Below are 22,014 nucleotides of genomic sequence, written 5' to 3' on the forward strand. Positions count from 1 at the left end.
CTTTTCTCCATTTCTCTGGTCCCCAGGTGCGTTCCATTTCATTCTCTTTTCGGGTTACAAGGGTTACACTCTGAACGCTTCGTAGCATCCATGCAGGTTGAGCATGTGCCTCTGAAAGCTGCTGCGTTGCTTGAATGCCTTGCGACAGTGTCGACACTTGAATTGCGGCGGTTTTCCACATTCTTCTCGCAGGTGACGGCACAGAGACTCCCTCCACGCGTAACTCTTGCCGCAGAGATGGCAGGTGAATGGTTTCTGGCTCAAGTTCGCGTTGACGAAGTCGAGGCTCCAGGTGGCTAAAAAATCGGGAAAGGACACAATGTCAGTGACATCGTTCTCGTGAAAGTGACGACTGATCGCCAGCGATCGCCTTCAAGGAACGTGATCTCGTATTAGGATCGTTTTGGGGGGTACAACACCGTCGACGGTGGCTCGACGAGCCGCGACAAAGTAGCTTTCTTCGTTCCTACAAACACTGGATAGGAATTGCGTCAAATGACACCGATTAGTAGAAGCAAAAGTCTGCTGGCAGACACGTGGGTACAATGAGTATTGCCAACAGAACGCAGCGCAAAACTCGATGTTATGGTAGATATGCAGTAAAACCGTACACGTATAAGTGTTCCCTTCGAATTTCGCTGAATCGAAGTCACGAATCATCCCCCAGGGAATCAGAATTTTGGCAAAAACGTTTTATTCTGTATTCGTCGTGGATCTCCTATTCAAATCGTACAATTTCGAAGCGTCAGTACAGGAACATGTATTCGCAGCCGGGTGAGTCCAGCAGGGTTCGAAGGACAGGGATGAAGTCAACAGCGTTTGTGCGTATTGGCCAGGTGATAGGTGAGATGGTGTTTCCGTTTGAATCTTCTGCCGCAGATGATGCAGCCGAACTGCGGCTCGATTCCGCACTCGAATCTCATATGCTTGTACAAGGAATTGCGTTTGGAGTACGGCTTGTTGCAATTGCTGCAGCAGAACAGCTGCCCGACAAACGGCTGCAGTATCGTCCAACCTGGAAACCAGACAAACACGAATTAGAAGGATTCTCCCTTGGCAATTCGCAGCCATCCCATTCATATTATCAAACCTGTAACCGAGAAGTCCGAATGTGTACAATGTTTCATTTGTGAGTCACCAACCCCCAACATCCCAACTAACACTTAAGAACACCGTGACATTTTATTCGACAAAATTACAGGGTTTCGGTAACCGTTGGAACCACGTGGAAGTGAAATTCGGGGAATGGGTGGGGAAAAGATTCCTCCGATCGAAGGCGAAGTTGCTCCCAGAATGTATTTCGCTACTGGGACGCCAACACGGTGGCCCCGTTCAAGTGGAGCATCTGATGGACAGAATTAACGTGCTTAAGCAGATGATGCTTGTGCATGAACCGATGCCCGCACACTTCGCACGGTATCTGCGGCAACTTTCCGCACTCGATACGTTTGTGCTTTTTCAGGGACTCCTTCCACTTGTACGACTTGCCGCAACTCTCGCAGTAGAATCTTCTCCGCAGAGCCTGCTGCCCGTCCTCCGCGTAAGGTGCGGGCTGCTGCCGACGCTGCGCCGTCTTCCGCTGTCCCGCGCCTGCAAAATCGTGCAAGCAGAAAACGATTCGAGCGTTAATTCGGTGCCAGTCTCGTGGGTGTCGTGCAATACAGATTCGCGCGTATCTAAGGCTCGGGTTTACAGAGCTGCTAACAGGGCGCGAGGAAATCCACGGTTCGTCTGGATCCGAGAGCCAGCCGCGCTCCCTGAAACCGCCTGATGGACGAGCGGGGTTAACATGAAGCCTATGTGCGTTTCTCCGGTTTATTACAATCGGTTCGTCGATGTGCTCCGTCAATAAATTACAAAAATAATACAGCCCACGGTCTCATGGTGGAAGATCGAAATGAAACGTGTCGCGCGACACAAAATTCCAGCGGGATTCCACGTCGAGCGAAATCCGCGCGCTTTTTTCGGGGGGAGGGAGGGATCTCGGCGTGATCAATAATTTGGGAAGTCCGTCTTCGTCGGGTCTTTCAGGCGACAGCTCTTCAGGTGCTGCGTCACGTGGTGCTTGTGCTTGAACATCTTCCCGCACTGCGGGCACGGCACGTTCGGCATTTTGCCGCACTCGTAGCGCAGGTGCCGGTCGAGGGAGCTCTTCTGGCTGTAGAACTTGCCGCAAGTGCACGTGTACCTCTTCGCGTTCACCAGCAACGAGGAAAACTCGTAGCTGTCGCCAGCGTACCACGGGTCTTTCACGAGAAACTGGCCCGTCTCGTCTGAAATCAGAAACCAAGGTAGTCTCGTTAAGCACTTGCGGGGGAGACTCCGCCGTCTGCTTCTCGCGTGCTCGGTTAAAACAGTGTGTCTTCCTTCTTCTTTATATTTACAAGATACATACGGGCACCTGGGTCCGTTCGTGTTAGTTCTCACACATCTACAAGAGACTTTTAATTCGCCTGTCCGCGGATTTGGCGGCTTATCGGCGCTGTTCGACGAGGGAGGAAATCAGCGACAGTTGCGGGGGAGAATTGTTTGGAAAGTGGAGAAGAGTTGCGTGAATTGTAGTTCGGGGGGAAATTAGAATGATTGTATTAACGACGATATCTGGCGTCTCATGGCGATTACATTAGTCTGAATACATGTAACAATAAATTCTCTAAATTCTCAGAGGAATCGAGTAACGGAAGCTTTCCTCTTTAAAAATTATAACGTAACTTCTATCTTTGAACGTAAACGCGAGGATGGGTCGTTTATTTCTTTGCCTTTCTCGGATCTGTATCGCGGAGTCGCGCTCGGTCTGACCATCAGCGGACCGTTTCTACTTATAGGGAACACTCCTGCGTCTGGACGTGGCGCAGCCACATGTGCAACTTGTTGGTGGTGAAGCTGCACCTCTCGCATCGGTACAGTGCCCCGCATTCCCCGTACAGGTGGCACATCATCGAGAACTGGTGCTTGTAGCGGCGGCCACACTGACAAACCAGGCGACCTGAAACAGAAAACAGAATGGGAGACATGTTAGCACGATTAGAACTCTATCTGGATCATCGATTATAGTTCACTGACATCCAACGCCGTTATCCATTTAGCATCGATGATGGTGTTAGTGGATGAACGTGATCGAGGGGTACACAATTAACGTTAAAAGAGTGAGCGTGAGGCTGATCAGGGTACAGACGGCCGTCGAACGATTAAATTCAATTCTTTATTATTCGTCGAGTATCCTCGCTAACACAATGGTTATCAGTGACGATACACACCGCAATGGTAATCATAACTTTAAATTCGCAACAAAAGGAAAAAACGTTAAACCATAAAGGATGTTATCCATTTCGTATATCGCGACGCTCGCGCGCGCAAACACGCGGCTGCCTCGTTAAAATCGCCCGTCATTATGTATATCTCGCACGCGTTACCTGAACGAGCAATAATATTATTATGCAATCTTTTATTCCTCCCCCTCTCGCTTCCATCGTCTCTCCCCTCCCGCTGAAAGCTCGCCGCGAAGGGAGAAAGAGGAAGCTGACGAGTCGAGCGCTTACGTGCTAATTATTATCATCGATCTTCTTACAAAGCAAGAGGTACTTCCTTCTTTGGCTTTTAAGCTTCCAATTTTCCGTCTCTCGCGCTTGTCGCCGTTAAGAATCGGCATTCTTACTTACGCGTACATAATCTCACGTGGATGTCGCTCCCCACGCCCTCGACCGTGTACGCGTGAACAACAGCGATCCTCTGTCTCTTACACGCTCTGCGTATGTACACTTTGCTCTCCGACCGTCTGTGCAAGCGTACACGGCGAGTCGCGTGTCTTACGTGTGAACCGGCTTGGAAATAATTCTATAGGCATTTAGTGTGTACGGGGACACGAGTATTGCGTCATTAGCCTCGTTCGCATTGGCACAAAGGTTGCAAATTCAACAGAAACACGTCAAAAAGAATCTCCATTGAACTTATTCGGTAGATGCTCGCTACTATGCAAAGAAATGTTGCTACGGTTGGAATAAAACTCTTTGGCCACTATCTTGTTTCAACTACCGGCTGCGCGATGACAGCTTTCACAAGAAACTATATGTATACAGTAAAACTTCTCTCCCTTAAAAGTTTACGAGCAACAAAGGTGGTCGCAGCACACCATCGAATAAGCGGAACGGAAACTTCACGCAGCACCGTGTTAATCATTCCTCTCGAACCGTTCTGCGTAACACTCTACGCTGGAAAGTGGAAATCAGCAAACCGCGTCGCGTTTAGACGCGCTGATATCATTGTTTAGCGATACTGGATACTTTTGTTATATTATGTCTATCTCTCACTTCTTACGATCTTTGGTATCAGTCTATCCGTTTCTGTTCTGTTGTGATCTCTGAGTATAAACGAAAGGTATGCTCACTGTAACAATTACTCCTCTTTTTCCGTTCGAATCATTGTTGGAAGACACGCTCCATTCCCCTTTACGGATTCTGTAGAGTCGATATAGAGCCGCAATCGAAAGAGAATCGGTTGGCCTCTCATTGAACAAAAAAAAAAACAACCCTCGCCACCTCGTGTCCCGTGCCATCGCAGAGATCCGAGGGCCAATTGATTCCGTTCCGATTGCAACTAGACCAGCAGCTCTGCTCGAAACGGTTTTCCCCTCGTATTCGTCGTGACGGCACGCCTCGTGTCGTTGCCAATGATGAAGCGCTTAAAGCTCGCAGTCTAAAAAATAATTTCGTGGTTCACGAAAGAAAAACCGAACAAGCTTCTGTAAGCTCTGTTTGAGAAGGGCCCGCGTTCGATTCGAGAACGTATATAAAACGCGACGACATCGATAACAATAACATTCAGCTGTCGCACTGGCACAACAGTGTCGCATTCTGATCACATTTTAGGCACATGGGGGTCGACTCGAACGACTCGTTGGAGTCTCCATTTAAAAAACAGCATCGAATTCTTTGGCACAGAAGAAGCCCGCGAAGAAACGGAAGAGGCTGGCGTTAGCGCGATCGCGATCGCGAGTCATAGTTCTGAAGTCATCAAGATCAACGGGGGCGAGCGCGCAGAAGCTGAGAGGCTCACAGTTCGCCCCGAGCGTCTCGTCGACGTTTCCATTCGGGCTCAGAGTTCATCCCTCCCCCGTTCGAGCCTCTCGGAGCGTCGACCAGACGCTCGCGATCCCCGACGCAAGCCGGGCAAGTCGAGTGAGAGAAATAGTCGACAGGTAACGTTGACGACGACCAAAGGAACGGCCGATCGTCCAACATCTAGACACTTAGCTTAGCTTTAATCGAACAACTCTCGAAGGTTTTAAGATAGAAGACGCTTAGAGGTAAAATTAAGCGAGGAAACACGCTAGAGTGCTTTCGAAGAAGACACCGGAACAGTATCCAAGGGAGACAGAGCGAGAAGGAGAGAGTGGAAGTCCGTGAAACTGGAGAAAGTTTGGTAAAATTCTCTAACCCTACGGGATAAATACGAGATTCAACGCCTCTATTAGTATTATCGGCACGCTTCTTCGCTGATTTGCGGTCGGCCGGCGCGCGAATCGTCACCGGTGCCTCGGTCTCGCTAGAAATTTTGCCACCGCTTTGATCTTTCGTCGAGTCTTTGGTCCTAGATCGAGGATACTCTCGAATTCGTTGGGTCTCGAAGGAAGCTCGTGTCGCGTATAAATTGCCGCGAGGATCGCGTCGAAATGTTTCGTATTGTCCTCGATAACAAAGGAAGCACTAATGAAACTGACGTACACCACCGAAATAACGCTCCCTACGCGTATTGTGTTGTAACGAGAACACGGTTTTAAACTAAAAATCTTTCGAAACGATCATTAACGATATCACAGGGATCCTCGCGCGATAAGGTCTCCGATGCGATGGATTCGACGCCCCGGCCAGACCACGTGGAAAGACATGTTTCTTCTTTTTTTTTTTCAACCGCGATGTATGTATACCATTTACAATTTACATCGTAAAGTCGCTATGCTATATGTATAATATATCATATATATAATATATATATTTTTTGATTTAAATATATTCTCTATCTTGGGTATTCTATGTTAGGTAGCGGCCTACTTAGGCCATTCTCTAAACTAGACGACTCTAATTCAGACAACGGGAATCGTCGCGAGGCTATCGAACAAACCGGCACGAAATCATTTCGCGCGACTTCGGCTTAACGCGCTTCTCCCATCGCTGCGCCGATGGATTCGTTCGATGACGCCCGTTGATTCCCAAACTACGTACGATCTTCGACAAAAATAATGCAACTTTGGTCCCACGTGACGACGACAACGAACGTTACAAAACTCCTACGCGAACATGTCGTCGCGTTTGGTATTGTGAAAAGGCAACAATCGTCTAGAGCATGGATCCTTATTCTGCATTCCCAATCGGTGTCGTCGATAGCACGTGGGAGAAATCGTTATCCACGAACGAGGATCTTAAAGTCTCTTGGCTGACTAGATTTCCTGAATGTTGCTTAAGCTACGCTATTACTAGAGAGCTAGAACCGGGATGCTACTAGTGTCGGAATATTTTCGTTGCACCGAGAATCTCGATCCCTCCGACCGGGGATCGAGACGTCCTCCTGCCGATCGTTTCACAGCAACGGCCCGATCATCGCGGTTACCGAGCCGTTCTCAACGCTTCTCGACGGGCAACAAGGGGATCGACAGCAGGCTCAACGTAACTCTACACATATAAAATCAGACCCTCTCCTTCGACGATCTTGCTGCCGCAACTGCGATCATCGGGCCGACCTGTCGTTGCTACGATCCACGGATCACGGAGGCTCCTAACACCCCCGTGCCCGCGACAGTCCGCGGAGAAACTTTGATTTTCCTTACAATTAGTACAAAAATAATTGGGCAATTTAGTAATCTGCCAGAGGCTCGAAGGAATTCTAGAAAAGTGCTTTTTGCTCTCGCTACTCGCGACGTTTCGATCATCAAGCAGTGACATTTGTAGTCAGATCGCTGCGGGGTTATCACTACTCCTTTATATTTTTATTTTTCAGTGATCCACAGACAGTAGATCCATCGATCGTGATCGTGTTCAAGCTCAACGAAATCGTATCTGTTCAGCCTTTTCTAGCTCCCCCCTCGAGCCTCCTAAAATATTCAACAACGCGTTTTACATTATTTCCCCCTCTATACACGGTTAAATGGGATCCAACAACGGCTTCGCGTGCCACGGTAACGACGGTTCGTCGATTTTTCAACCCGCGCTACGCGCACCGGTAACAAGAGCGACCGGATCGTCTCCCGGCGTGCGGCGCGACAAGTATTCGTTAATTCTCATTGGGTGGTTCTTCACCACGAAGCGGAAGCAAAGCGGATTCTCTTCCGAGTTGCATGACGGAAATGTATTGTCACATGTATGCGGCTGCTTCGGATCGCGTCGGTCAGGAACACACTGAACAATCGTTATCACGAGAAGACGCTTATAACGGCAATGCAGACGTAAAACTATCAGTGATCGACTATCGAGAAGGTAGCCCACACTTCGAATTTCAAACAGTAGCAAACGGTACCGATGAAAACGCAAAAGAAAAGAACAAAAAATATACAAAAAAGAAAAGAAACCCAAGAGGAAACAATTACACCAATGATGTCCGAGATCGATCAACATTCATCGTTCCGCCGAAAGCGATCTGCTTCCCGCGTTCTTACGCTACTATTTGGCATCAGAGAGTGTATCTCTAAATCTCTATCACATAGAGAAAGGAACGAAAAGAAAGTAAAAGCTATATCTTGATACGATTCTACCAATAAACGTCGTAGAACCACTTCGTCATGGACGAGGATCCTGAAAACTGATCTGATCAGATTCTCACCCTATTGCTCGATACTCGACACTTTCAAAATAAACGCGACCTAACGAAACTGGCGCCTCTCGGGGTCAAAGTTCCTACGGAACCTCGGCCCTATTCGCCGACTAGAGTTTGCGAGGGTGGTTCTCCTTCAGGCCCTCTGGTTCACGGTGGTGCTCGCCACTGTACCGGTCGACTGGGCCGTCTGCGAGGCCACGTGGCGGTGGTTGATGTGCGCCTTCAGGTTCCTCTCGTACTTGGAGCTGAACGTGCAGTGGGGGCAATTGAAGGACGGCGCCTTGCCGCACTCGTACAGCAGGTGCCTCTTCAGTATGTACGCGTTCTTGTAGCTCTTGCCGCAGCGGGAGCAATTGTGCCGCCGATCCAGGCCGGTCCCGGAGATGCTGCCGATCGGTCGGTTATTGTTGTTGTTATTGTTGCTCCTGCCGGGGTGGCGCGACGGACAGTGGAGCCTGGCGCGACGCTGGGGCGCCAGCGGCGCCGGCACGTCGCCCGCGGGCGCCCGCGACACGCGCCTCGTCCCGCTCGAGCTCCAGCCGAGGCTCGCGAGGAAACCTGCAAACAATCGAAACAGAGGTTTCGACGGGTCGATTAGTGGCTGAGATCTAGCCCAACGGCTCTCTACGCGGCTTCGGTTCGTTACACGACTGCTCTTTACAACGGCGCGGGCCATGCGATATAAAAAAGAAACAACATTCAATGTCTCAAGCTTAGCAACAACGAGCATGTGAGGGAGAGGATCGACGGGGTGATGGCTACGTTCACCGGGGGTCTGTTTCTCGTTGGGTGATTCTACTCGCGGCGGGACCACCTCGCTGGCTGCTCTACGGCGGAGGTGGCCCGCGGGGACGTCTCGTCGCGCGATCGCTGCGACGCGATCACTGGTTTCGTGGGGTGTGCTTCTGAATTTACGTTGTTAACTTAACTGCCACTGTTAGGGGTGTGAGAGACGGCGATGGTCGTCGGTCACACCGAGCGATCGGTTCGAGGTGAGTTGCTCGGTTGGTTGTGACAGGCACAACCAATGTTACCCTCGTGGAGGAGCAACCTGAAACTCAAAACCAGCAGCTTCATTAGTAAGCGTGTTTGCAACTGAACGGAGTTATGGGGCTGGTGTACAAATCGTCGTTTCAGCTATGTTTCCAAGCCTTCTAACGATCTTCTTTTCCTGCGAAGTACCTCGGAGCCCTTCTTCTTCATGGTGGACAAAATTTTCCCAGTTGATCGACCGGAACACCTGCGAAAAATGAAACTAGTCAGTATACGGAAGTAGCGTGGTTTGCTGACCTGCAGCTTCCTCCACAGCTGATCTTCCTTTGCTGCTTCTTCGCCTTGGAACACCACCGCCGAGAGGCTGCCGGACATCCCACGACGAAACGTCACAGTGTCGACGGAAAGAAGAACGGGAGACACAACGAGGCGGAGTGCTTGCCTTTCTAGACTTTATTTTGCTCTAAATCGAATACAAGGCTCTCTACAAATTGACAAAAGAGGAGGGAAACAAGCATTTTGGAATGTTCGAAAAGTCGAAACGATACGTGTACAAAGAAATGAAAAGGAAGCACAGTGGTGTTAGATAAAAAGGACGAACGATCGGTCGGTGGACGGAGCTGTTTGCTCTCGAAGCACTTTCCGGCGCGAAGATATCGGTGTGCCGAGGCGCGTGTTCGTCGAGCGAGATAGAAAACCTGGTCCGTGCTCGATCCGACCGACCGATCGTTGCACAAATTTTCACCAAGCAAAGCGACATTTCTCGCGCGATACAACGTGGCCGATAAAACGGCGACGCGTCACTGTTATTATCATTCTTCTTTTCTTATTTTTTTTTTTTTTTCGTTCGTCATTTGGTTTTCCATGTTTGCTGCTCGCGACGTGGTCTTGCGACGTGCGACGCTCGCTGCCGCGACCGATCCTCGGGATCGCGTCGCGGCAACGGTACATTTGATTCTTGCTGTTGTTCGCGTGTGCTATAATAAACGTGTCTCTCTCTTTCTGTATACAATATACGCGCGTGATTGCATGCAATGCGAATTCGTCGCACAGTAGAACGAAGCGAAAAAGAAGAATAGTCAAAATTATCTAGAAAGAATATCGTCGTTATTCGTCATAGCGTATCATCGTTAATAATTATTGCTCTCTAAATAATAATTAATATAAAATGGAGAGAAAAAAAAAAAGGAAGTAAATAAATCATCGTTCGTTGGCAAATACATGGCGACAAAGGAGTTACGATTACAAGTATTGTTTTGCGTTCGAGGCGCTGAGCGGAAGTTGTAATTGCGTTATTTTTTACGTGCTCTCTGCTCTCACACACTTTCATCCAGTCGGGGCTCTTCGCCGCACGTCCACACACTCACTTAATTACCATCTTTCACTCCGTCGATCTTACCGGCATTCACTCCCCTGTCTTCTTGCGATCCTACTTTCACTCTCTCCCACTCGCTCCGCCTCTCCCATTCACACTTTCTCTCTGCCCTGTCTCTCTGTACAGTCGAGTACTGTGCTTGTACTAATTGTAAGAATATCGTACTTAAGCTCGAGCGCGGGATCCCCTTCGAGCCTGCGTGCTGAATTTTACAAACGGCACTGTATAATACTTTTGTCGCTGGCCCCGTGAACGGTTCAGCTCGATGGACGTTTGTGCCATGAAAGGGTCGAAGTTGCGTCGAAGAGGCGCCTCGCTCTCGATATTCTACAGGATCACCAGAAATCACGCTGTGCAACTCGAAAATGGATGATGACCTCCGAAAGAGACACACGGAAAATGTGGCGCGAGATGTTTCTACGAGAACCTTCGCCCTTCTTTTTCGAGAAAATTCACGTTGTAGGTGAGAGGGATATGATCCAATGGATGCCTACTGATATCTCTATCGACTTGTTTGCAATTTACAAGATCTTGCATAATTAAAAAGTCAATCTACTTTAATAGATTCTTTAATTTCATAGAAAATAATCATACTCAATCGATCACTAAGGCCGCTATAAAGAATATTAAGCTACATTTTCATTCGACTTCCCCGAGTGAGCTTCCACCTGCTTTCAAGTTGCACATCACATTCCCAAAACGCCCTGCACATGCGCGACCTCGCGGCGCGCGTTAAATTCGCTATTATTTATTACAAGATAATTGTACTGTTTACTCAATAAAGTCGAACGAACGAAAGAAATGCAAAAAAAAAAGGAACGCGGGCACCGGCGTGCCCGTTGTTGAGGAGAAAAAAATAATAGAAAGAGAAAATAAAAAAAAAAAACAACAAAAGAACAAGGAGAAACGTATGACGCGAGTAGGAATAAATAGAGACTGGAAGTAAAACATAAAACGCGCGGGAATCACATTGCGGTTTTATCAGAAGTTGTGGACAAAAAAAAAAGGAACTAATGTAGAAACGCGTGTGTAAGGGATGGTGGTCGCTATGTGTGTGTACGTAGTTTAACATGGATCGACAACGAAGATGAGTACGTCTTAGCGGATAATATTGGCAGTATAAAGGCGAGTGATCGAGATTAAATTCTGCTTCCTTCGGCGTAAATAAATAATTTCTAAAAAAATATCACTGGTCTCAAGATGTCCGCCGGGCATCACTGGTCGCGCAAGCCGTAGCCTTACCGCGACTTCCGGTGGACCCGAATCTACCTGCCCTCATCAACGCACTTTCCCCTTCAACCTTGCATCCCCCAGAGAATCAAGCATCGAACGTCGATTTTCGACTGCACCGTTCTGCGCTGCACCTTTAAGGAGCGACCAATCGACCATCCCGAAAATAGCTCCCTACCGGAAACACTGGACAGGCTAGAGGATCCACCAGAGGCGCGCGTCGATTGTGTTGTTCCGTGACACCCGGCTAATAATACCGTAAAAATTCGTTCACAGCTGGATGCGCCCAGCGCCTCTTGTTTTCTTTTTTTTTCTTCTTCTTTCTTGTCATCTATCCTAAAATCTAAGTCGTACTTGAAGGCACTTAACACAAGGCTCTCTCGGTTCGAAAGCTACTCCACCTTTCAGTATCATCCCCGTCCCGTGACGCTCAACGTTCGTTTCGTTCTCGTTACGCTAAGTTTTCATCGTTCGTCTCCTCCCCTTTCGCGCGGCTTTCCCCAGCGAACACGCGCTGCGCGAAAGCGCCGGGGAAACTGCCCCCGTTGCTAGTTCCCGTCGAGCTTTCTCCCCGCGACGACACTTTTCGGTTTCATTTAGGTTCTCCCCTCTCTCCTAACCGTGGCTAGAAATCGACGTTTGTTTCCCTCCCTCATCGATGGTCGCCTCTGTTCGCGAGACCGTGGTCCGACGCAAGAAATTAATCACCGTCGGCGAGCAAATTCCCCGCGGCCAGAGCTTTTGAAACGGAAGGACGCGAGTGTAGCGTACATGAAAAAAAGTTTCGATAGACCCGCTCGCAGTGCCTGACTGCGGCCCACTCGCGCTCTGAAATTTCCCTCGATAGTACGATTATTAGTACGATACACGTAGTACGGTTTTTTCCCCTTCTAATTACCTCCCCCCCTCCGCAGTAATTTCATTTTGCACTCGCGCTCCATCGCAAATCCTCCCGAGCGCCGGGTCGGCGTTCGATCGGACCTGGAAAACACCGGGCGGTTAACAATAAAGGTACGGATGCGAAAAGCCATTCCTAACGATTAAAGATAATTCTCTTTTTCCTTTTTCTTTTGAGGGGGAGCTAGCGAAAGGAGCACGCGGTCGTTCTGTCACACAGAGACGACGAACTCGCTCGTCCCGCTCGCCCCTTATGCAACTCCGGCTCGGAGTTGACGCGCAAGTTATCGACGTTGCCTGTCCATAAGTATTCTTTATATAAATTTTCTCATTTCCTATCACCTTAAGATCTAAACACCCGCCGCGCTATGTTCTCCGACGCGACCTCCGCCAAAGGGCTGCTTCGATAGTTTCTCGCGGGGCCACAGGCCTCTCTATACCCTCGAGATTCGACACGATAGAACCCGATATCTCTTCTCCTCGTTCTTTCTCACGCGTTTCCGTTCAGACACTGTCCCGCGCACACGCCAAGCGTAACAAGAGCAACAGACTCGTGGTACGGCCGAAGAGTATCCACGAATTTTCACGGATAGACCCCCTGTCGAAAATAGAAACGGAAGCCGGAATTTACGACAGAGCCTGGGCCCTGTCGAAATGATGAATTTCCTCCCCTCTAGCACTGTTCTTTTCACCCTACGCAAGATGCTCGAAGTGCGAGCTTTCGCCAGCCAAAGGACCACCACTCAATCCTTTATTAAATTTTCTTGCTTCCCTGTGGAAAATCTGCTTCCCTGCGCGATCAGACATTTCTTCCCCCCCCGAATACATCTGTTTACGGTACGATAATAGAAATATAATATCGTCATACAAAAAATAAAGCACTGTACTTTCTAAATTCCTGGATGGCATATCTGTCACACTTTTTTTGCGAATCCTTCTACGCGTTCCTTACAAGCTACTATACAGATCCTCGTCGATCCACTATGCTTGCCAGAATCGTTTCATCCCCTACATAGACCACTCGATTTCCTCCCAAACAAAAGGTGCCGCGAAACAAGGAAAATACCGGCCATCTTGAGAAACCACACGAGCCTAAATCTGAATTCTCTAACGAGCGATAAAAAGCATATATATATATATCTATATATATATATCATCTTAATAATAAATTTCGATCTAAACTTGCGAAGCAACATAATATCCCTTGCTTTTTTTCCTTCGTATTTTTTGTTCTTTTTCTTCTTTTTCCTTTAAATAGCATAAATTTCGAACAATCCTCTCCTATATTAGATATATCCATACGTTCGATTAAAAAAAGATATCTCTGCGTCGTAGCGCTAAACAATCGCCTAATATAAATAAATTTATTTCTCTCTCTCTCGCTCTCCCCCTCAGCAAAACAAAATCACTTTATCAATTTCTTTCTTTGCGACACAGATCGTATCGAGAATCTCGTTGCGTCTCAATTAAGAAAATACAAGGCATATGGAAAAATAGAACGTTCAACGCGTGAGAGCACGTGAAGTTTCTCGTGGGACCCTTACACGTTTAAATTTAGCGTCTAAATATCACACTGTTCGCGCATTTTACGATTTACCGCGAGCAACGATAATTGTAATGGTCGAGGTTCCCTGCTCGAGTCGAACGACAACTATCGATGGTTGCACGAAAAGTCCCCCCCCCCCTCCCACCCACCCCCTCGAAATGTTCAAAAAAAATTCGCGTCCACGCGACCCACTAGCGATGAAGATAGATTCATCTGAAAAGCTGCAACGTCAAATCGCGCTGGTACCCTCTAAACGATCGTGTTAAACCGAACAGCCATTTCTCTTCGCCCCGTGGTGAATGCTGCACGGCTAAACACGAAATGATAAGAAAACGAAATAGAAAGACAATGAAACTGCCGTCACCGCGTCTCGCCTCGCCGCCCCTCGATACTTTCAGATGCACCGATTCTTCCAAATGGCATCTCCTTTTTTTTTTATTTTTTAATTCCTCGGTTAGAATGTTCCCGATCCCAAACCGACACCCCCCAAAAAACCAAAAAAAAAAGTAATAAAGAAAATTCAAGAGAATTCCTCGTTCCTCGATAATCGTAAACGTAATAAAAACCTAATTACAAAAAAAACATATGGAAAGAAAAACAAAAAGAAAAAATATATAAAACACAGTGATTAATAAGCCCAATCATAATGCGCAAGACTCCGGTTAGACCTGATTATAAAAGCCATAATTAATTAGTACGAAGGCAAACCCGTAATAAACTTACTTTTCTTATTCTTTTCTTTTACAACGATTCCCTTGTGTACGTGTATATATCTCTCTATACGTATAGATATATGTATATACGTATACATATAATAATTTTTGCTTACTTATCTGGAAATTTTACAATTTTTTTTCCTCACGTCCCCCTTCCCCCGGCCGCGATCTTACATATTTATTAATATATATATATACTTCTTCTTTTTTTAAAAAGATTTTAAAACTGACGGCGGGCGCGAATTTCGCTGTTCGCGCGATATCATTCTTTATGCTTTCTTCGTAGTTACCCTACATAATTTTTTTCACTTTTTTCCCCCTTCGTCGTTTCTCGTCGCGATCATTCTTTTACTTCGTCAATCAACGAACATCGCGATTAGCGATTAGCCGAAAAACGCTCCCCCGAAATCCCAGAACCGTCTAACAGTTACAAGAATCTTAGAATCCTGTTCGTTTTTTTGAATTTGTTCTTTCTCAAACGTTTCGAAGGCACATGTATAAGAACGAATTTAAGGAGTGTAACGCGATCGAGCTATCCAGCGGTCGCTCGTTCCACTCGTGTCTTAAAGTTCTGCCGTCATCGTCGTCGTAAATCGTCACCGTCGTTGCTCGTCGATCGGGTCGAATCGACTTCTCGCGGAAACTGTCAAGCAAGAGCGTGCAAGCCGTTGAAATTACATGCGTGAAACTGTCGAACGAAGAAGAGACAGGTCGACGACCCCGTAGAAAAGAAGAAGAATAATAATGGATAGCAACAGATGAAACGTGACTTTCCGCCCGCGTGCTTCGCCACTTGCACGCAGAGTAGTACGCGGCTAGCATTTAATTGAACGCGAATCGACTGAACCCTCGATTATCACACCAGAACTACACACCGACGATCCTGCGCCTAGCCGATCGCCATCTTTTCCTCGAGATCGACCAACACCTCGCTATCGATGCACGCCGTCGGGGAAGAAAATATTTGCTCTCTATTATAAACGATAGCTTCTATATCTCGCCTGGTTCTATAAAATACGTTCTCGCGGTGCAGATATTTCTAAACGATCGACGGTCGATCGGCGGAAATAGCGAGCACGATCGCCGAGCTGGCGAGGAAAAGACGAGAAGGAGAACTTGGCACAGTGGCACGAGTCAACGGCTGGCGTGCCGATCAGGCGAAATCAGAGAAACCGACTCGACTCTGGATGGTATCTACAAGAATCATCGACACCTAACGATCAAAGCCTCCGTGGAAATATGTTTTGAAAGATCAGCGCGCCTCATCCCCTCTGAAGGTTCTCCCCCGAAACGGCCTCGGATGTTCTATCACGATCGTTATATTATCACTTCTCGTCTTTGACGACGATGCCCTCCATCCCCTGTCTCTGCCATTCACACGCTCCCTTTCGCTCTCACTACCACCGTCCCCTCTCGTGTCCTCGCGCTCGCGATCGAAATTGAAATCGACACCCCTTCTAATACCGGCTCGGCCGACCACAGATTCTCGCGCGGGGGACGCGGACAGCACCCCCCCGTTTCCCCTTTCCCTTACCGCATACGAAAAATAAGAAGAAAGAGTCATTAAAACCTACGACCTACCTAATAGTACTTCTTACATGCCTAATAATCTAATAATCTCCGTCGATGGCGGCGGTCGGTTGGCTCGTCGGCATCTGAAATCACTTTTCCCCCTGCGACTCTGTCGCGAACGTTTTAACGAAAGAACCCCCCCGGCTTCGAAACACCACCCCGTTTCGTCTCGACCGCCGCCACGCATCAAGGCCTCGTGAGGCAGTAGTATTATCGATAAACATTACTCAGTAACTATGCATCAAGTCGATCCATAAACGTATTTTATCGTTAACGCCTATATCGCCTACCGTCTTCTCCCCACCGTAATCTCGCTACCACCTATTCCCAAGCTGATATCAGTGTTACCACGCTAGTTTTCACATCGACACCCCGTCGCAGTAGTCAATCACGATAAATGTGCTGCCCTCGACAGCGATCCCTTCGTTCCCATTCTCTCCTCGGTCTCGTCGCACTCTCTTTCTCTCTCCCTCTCATCTCTCCCACTCGACACAACAGTAGCCGTTTTGTTCGCTTACTATACGATAAACACGCGTCGGCGAACGAATTCTCGATCGGATGTTCGATCAGCGAACGCCAGGGGTTGCTTCTGCGCGGGGATACGAAACGGAAGAACGGATATGGAAAGAGCTATGCGGACGTGGCTAGATATTGCACTCGTACGGAGGAGAGTCGATCCTGGCCTGCTTTCCATCCACGACAATAGCGACAGCCGCGTCTCCATCGGGTGGATCGCGATCATCCCTTCTCGTCGGCGATTATCGCGAAGCCGGCGAAAGGCATCGAGGATCTCTCCGCTGAAAGCGTGATCGCTGTTCGTCGAGACTGTACAGTGTGTGGTTGATTGTTTTTCTTTAACGAAGGGCACGCGCAGCCGCCCTACGGACGCGCCCAGCGGCCCTTCGACACGGAAGATTCGCGACCAGACGCGATCGAGAACTCGCACGCGGACGGCCGCGATAAAGGAAATTAAATCTACCGCTTTCGTTTGCGTCAGACGTTGCGCATACTTACACTGTATAATATGAATTACGAGTAGTTTAGTTTAGTATTTAGCTTGTCTCATAAATATTGTCTACAGTATGGAAAGTCGGGCGGCCGTGGCGCGCGTATTTTGGCGTAGGAATACGGGACCTGATGCCAGGTACATGCCGAGCACGGGCGTTTCCTTGCTTCGAGTATTACTTTCTAGTAGAACCGACCGGGTGTCGGTCTGTTCGCAAAGTTGCGGATGGTATCGAGTCATGGGACATCTGCAATCGTACGCTTTTAGAGGGACTTGCTTCTAGAATAAAATTACCAGGGAGTATTAAAAGGTTTCCAGGTAGCACAAGGATGGCAGATGAAGTATTACGGATGCAATGAAGGAGAAATGATGCTTTTGGTACTATCGTTGAAAAGCGCGGACAGGATTGTACGATGCAGTTGTCGAGAGTGGGAAGAATCGGAGTGAATATCGTGATTGATAGAATGCGTGGCGATTGATGTCGCAAAAGGACCCGGACCCGTGCTCGGCGCAAAGACCGCTGCGATCCTTCCGATCGAACTGGCTTGACGTGCTTCCTCCGGGGATAAATCGGCAGTGTGTGACGAAAGTTCGTTTGTATACAAAGAAACGCGACGGATCTTAACTCGAGGACGCTTAATTAAAAGAAAAGCATTAATCGTACGCAATTATTATAATATAAATATATATACTTAAATGCATCGTATAGGAATCTACTAGGTTTCGTGTTTATCTGGCAGTCTGACGATCACAATGTTCATAGGAGAATACCCATGCGCGGTATTTAAATTGTATCCGTGTGTAGGTGGTGTGTGTGCGTGTGTCTGTGTGCCTGCGCTGGTGTACGTGTGAAGTGTGCGTAGTATGTACGTATACCTGACTGTTGACGCGAGCGCGTGTCCCTTAGTGTTTCCGCGAATGTAAAGGAAGCATTAGCGAGAAGCAGAAAGACGCGCGATTCGTATCGCTGATGAAACGATCGAATCGTCGCCGTTTAATACTGTGTACCCTCTCTGGTGTCGCTGGTCTCTCGCAGCGACAAGGAATATAATAAAATGGCTGCCTTTCTCGAAAAGGCCGAAACGAAAGGTGTGACAAAAAGGCGAGGAGAGGTCCCCGGAGGACGGGGGCGCGCGTCTACCTCGACGCGGGGTCCAACTTGCAACGAGTTTGGTGCGTGTCGTACGGAAGGAAGCACGTGGACCGGCTCGAGGAATGGATCCAGCCTGCGACAGTAGAGCGGATAAGTTCTCTGGAATTTGGAAACTGCTTTCCCCTCGCGACCTTTCCTCCTTTCTCTTTTCTTTCTTTTTTTTCTTTATTTTTTCGGTGTCCCCAGTGAGCCACACGCGCACGGCCAGACCCGTTTAAAAAATATGGAACCAGTGTGACCAGAATGGTTGCTATGGAAGAGCTCCGGTTTACCGGACGGTCTTATATCCGACTCGGGGCGGAACGCACTCGACAGACTCTAGTTCTCAGGGATGCGCCGCGGCTGGGAGCCGTGAAACGAGCCCCTAAAAGGCAGTGCTTGAACATTTGGAGCTCGGAGCCTAGGAACACTCTTTTTCATAGTTCTCGAGCAGCAGCGTGTCAGTGACTTGGTGTATGCCAAAGCGGGCAGGCACTCTGTGACCTGCGAGGACTTGTAACGACTGATGAAAAACATATTTGGCGACTCGTACTCTCCAAGATATATCGGTTTAGCGCGTCAGACTGAGCGCGGCTTTACGCGTACCCCGCTGCACAGCTCCCAGCCGCGCACTCGACTCAGACCTCTTCTCTATGCTTGCGTGAGACAACCGTGCAGTTGGCTTCTATAGGATTCACATTGAGGAAATGAACGATCGTAAACGGGGTCGATCGCGGATCGGTATAAGAAACAAAAGGAACGAAAAAGCACGCGACTTGGCTTCGCAAGCTGCATGCGAAATAAACGAAGACATCGCCCCGAGCGGGAGATCGACGCGTTCCCTCGTTCATACGCGGTACATCTCGGTTACGCAAAAAAAAAAAATAAAATAAAATAATAATAATAATTACTAATAGATAATCAATTAATCAATTAATTAATTAATAATAATAAACCTTAAAAAACGTTAAAAAAATAGAATCCAAAATCGAGATAAGAGGAGGATTGACAGGTTTTGCCCCAGTGTACGCGCCGGCATAGTCTTCGCGTTTCACCGTCCCCGATCGGTATCGATCGTCATCGTCGTTGTCTGCCTTCGATCTCTTCTTCGCCCATACTCCCCCGACCCCCTTTTCTCCGTGCACGCGGTGTTCCTCCCTCCATCGCTCTCTAACTAAACCCTATCCTCGTGATCATTGAATGAACGTCAACCGAGCGCGAAACAAGTCACCGACCATTCCTTTCCCTTCGCTTCTTCCCCAGAGAAGCTCCGCTTTCCTTTCGCGCCCGAAAGACGACATCGACGGTCCCCTCTCTCTCTCTCTCTCTCCCTCGCCCTCAATCTCTCACCCTCCCCTCGAGTCCCACCGCCATCCCCCAAGCGACAAGCTCAGCTCCGCCTTTAGACGAGCTCCTGCTTGTAAATCTTCTCTTTGTGCATTCGTTCCATGTGCCGCGCGATGTGCATCTTCTGCTTCGCCCTGTACACGCAGTGGGGGCACTGGAATTGGGGCTCCTTGCCGCACTCCCACTTCTGATGGTTCCTCAGGCTGCTCTTCAGCTTGTAGACCCGGCCGCAGGCCGGACAGTTGAAACCCTCCGGGTTCGTGGAGCCGGAGCCCAGTCCCTTGACCAATCCGCCACCGGATCGCCACATGATCGAGGGCACGCTCCATCTCTGCCAGGCGGCGGCCCACTTCAGCCCCGTGATGCTCAGGTCCTCGGCTGGAACACAGGATTCACGGCTTTATTAGTACGTGGCTCACGCTGCTGAGCGAGGATCGGACGGTCGTTAAATCCTCCGGTACAACACGTGGGTCGTGCGTTCAAAGTCGTTCGTTCGGTGTCTTTACGGCGATACGGGTCTCGACGCTACCGATCCCCGGATCTATCGCGACTCTACTCTTTGCTTTCGTTCGGTATCATTCTCATTCTACGGTAGACGGAACTTATGGATTAAGCTTAGACGCTAACGGCGACGAATCGGATCGCCAGCCGACCGGGCTCGCGAGCCTTCCTGCCACGGATGCTCTCCCGTTAGGCGACCGTCGGGCTTCCTTTCCCGCGGACTTGTCCAGGTCGCCTAAGTGCCCGCCGAAAGCTACCCGCTGCGCGTCGCCGCGACCACGTCCGTGTTAGAAAGCGTTCTATTTGTCCTTTAGGGATCTGCTAGGCCTGGAAATTTGCCTCCGCTGTCGCTGGCCGGGGCAGAAGGTAGCTTTCGCGCGATGGTCCTGAAAAGAAACTGCGTGCCGCCCGCTGATCGGGATGGAGACGTTCCAACCCGTCGGACGGTGGTGCTCACCGACGTGGCGTTCCATCCCGACGCGGGCGGATTATTATTGTCGAGGAAGGATAGAATATAATGCACTTGTTCTTTGTATCCCTACGTTCGAGCCCCAAGCAGCTAGCTATGAATTGTCGCATACGAAGAAGGAGCGGTAATCTGTGCATGGCGAAAGAAACGGAACGCGACGATCCCCCTTAGCGATTCAACTCCGACGACCCTCGAGACGCGCCCAGCGGTCTGTTCCTTTCGACGCACAAGCGGTAAAAGTCGTGTGGTTCTATGTACAAGGTTTCGAGAAGAGTTAGTGCGCATGCTACTCCCCTAAATGTCGACGAAGAAGGAAAGAGAGATATCAAAAGTTCGAGGGAAAGAGAAAGAGAGAGAGAGAGAGAGAGAGAGAGTGGGAAGGAGAAATGCGATCGAAGGGCAGCGCGCAATTGACGCGATCGTTTTTCGTCGAATTGTGGCGGGAGCATGCCGATCGACGACAGCACGAGCAACGGTCCCCAGTTCGCGGTGAATTTATCCAGGCGTTTCAAGCTACGTCTGCCCACAATTCGATGAGACACGAGGCCGCCCGTGCGATCGCCGATTCCTGCAACAATGTACAGTGCTCCTGTTTCAAAGGGATGAGAGAGAGAGAGGGAAAGACAGAGAGAGAAACAGTTGATAGAAGGAGAGGCAAAATGCGCAAGTCGAAGAACACTCTTGCGATCATCGTCGAGAAGAATTCTTTTCGCTGGTTCAAGAACAAAAAAAAAATAGAAAAAAACAGTGTTTATCGTGAAAGCTTATTTGTACGCGGAATCATTGCTTCGAACAGCTGGAATGGACACGAGCGAGTTAATAATTTGCCAGACAGAGGGGAAGGTTCCCGTTTCGACGCTCGATCGTGGGTGCAGCGAGAAAAACAAAAAATAAATGATTGTCTTCAGCCCGATTTAACGGTGGTGGGGGGGGGGGGGGGTGGAGATACATGTTTGGGTGTCCATCTGGTGCTTTTCGTCTTCCGACGCATTTTATTTAATCAAACGTACGAAACACGACAGGGATCGCATATAACGTCGACGCCGATCGCAATGATCGTTAATATAAGCACGGACATCGTGGCTCTCTTGGTCGAACATTATCAGTCTTAACGAGAGTTCGCTTACGAACCTAAGCATCCTAACGTCTTATAGAAAATAATTCTTATTCGCATCGCCTCTCTACTGGTCTAAAGTTTTAAGGCTACACCTGTTCCTGTACTGTCGTTCTTTCTCGTTACGCCTAGGAAATCGCACGTATTGTCATCGTGGCCGATTACACCTACAACGCATCGATAAGGCACTTGTCTGAAAGGATGGAACTCCTCTAAGAAGACAGAAGCATTCGAATCCGAGTGTTACACACACAAAAAAAAATATATAAAGAAAGATTTAAAAAAAAAAAAGAAGTAGTGGCTTATTCGATAA

General features: G+C 48.7%; 3 protein-coding genes across 3 annotated transcripts; all 3 read right to left on the reverse strand.

The window, feature by feature from the left end:
* Positions 1–1,303: 1,303 nt before the first annotated feature.
* Positions 1,304–3,082, reverse strand: LOC143376585 (zinc finger E-box-binding homeobox 2-like). Its single transcript, XM_076827065.1, has 4 exons — positions 3,064–3,082; positions 2,831–2,986; positions 2,037–2,273; positions 1,304–1,590 (listed from the first exon to the last, which is right to left on the reverse strand). The coding sequence occupies exons 1-4, from the start codon at positions 3,080–3,082 to the stop codon at positions 1,304–1,306; spliced, it is 699 nt and encodes a 232-aa protein (XP_076683180.1).
* LOC143376372 (uncharacterized) lies at positions 1,802–9,138 on the reverse strand. The gene has a single exon (XM_076826631.1). It carries the CDS (start codon positions 8,531–8,533, stop codon positions 7,937–7,939), a length of 597 nt encoding a protein of 198 aa, XP_076682746.1. The 5' UTR covers positions 8,534–9,138; the 3' UTR covers positions 1,802–7,936.
* Positions 9,139–10,606: 1,468 nt separating this feature from the next.
* LOC143376393 (longitudinals lacking protein, isoforms A/B/D/L-like) lies at positions 10,607–21,417 on the reverse strand. The gene has a single exon (XM_076826657.1). The coding sequence runs from the start codon at positions 19,925–19,927 to the stop codon at positions 19,673–19,675; it is 255 nt and encodes an 84-aa protein (XP_076682772.1). The 5' UTR covers positions 19,928–21,417; the 3' UTR covers positions 10,607–19,672.
* Between the last annotated feature and the right edge of the window lie 597 nt (positions 21,418–22,014).

The sequence above is a fragment of the Andrena cerasifolii genome, chromosome 14, assembly GCF_050908995.1.
Source record: "Andrena cerasifolii isolate SP2316 chromosome 14, iyAndCera1_principal, whole genome shotgun sequence".
In the NCBI taxonomy this organism is placed as follows: Eukaryota; Metazoa; Arthropoda; class Insecta; order Hymenoptera; family Andrenidae; genus Andrena; species Andrena cerasifolii.

Excerpts from the sequence above, each read along its gene's own strand:
- LOC143376585 (XM_076827065.1), bottom strand. Across the intron at positions 2,274-2,830 it reads CCACGTCCAGACGCAGGAGT|ACGAGACGGGCCAGTTTCTC; the intron begins GTTCCCTATAAG and ends TTCTGATTTCAG. Across the intron at positions 1,591-2,036 it reads GACGCAGCACCTGAAGAGCT|GCGCGGGACAGCGGAAGACG; the intron begins GTCGCCTGAAAG and ends ACGATTTTGCAG.
- LOC143376393 (XM_076826657.1), bottom strand. The coding sequence starts at position 19,927 with ATGTGGCGATCCGGTGGCGGATTGGTCAAGGGACTGGGCTCCGGCTCC.
- LOC143376372 (XM_076826631.1), bottom strand. The coding sequence starts at position 8,533 with ATGCTCGTTGTTGCTAAGCTTGAGACATTGAATGTTGTTTCTTTTTTA.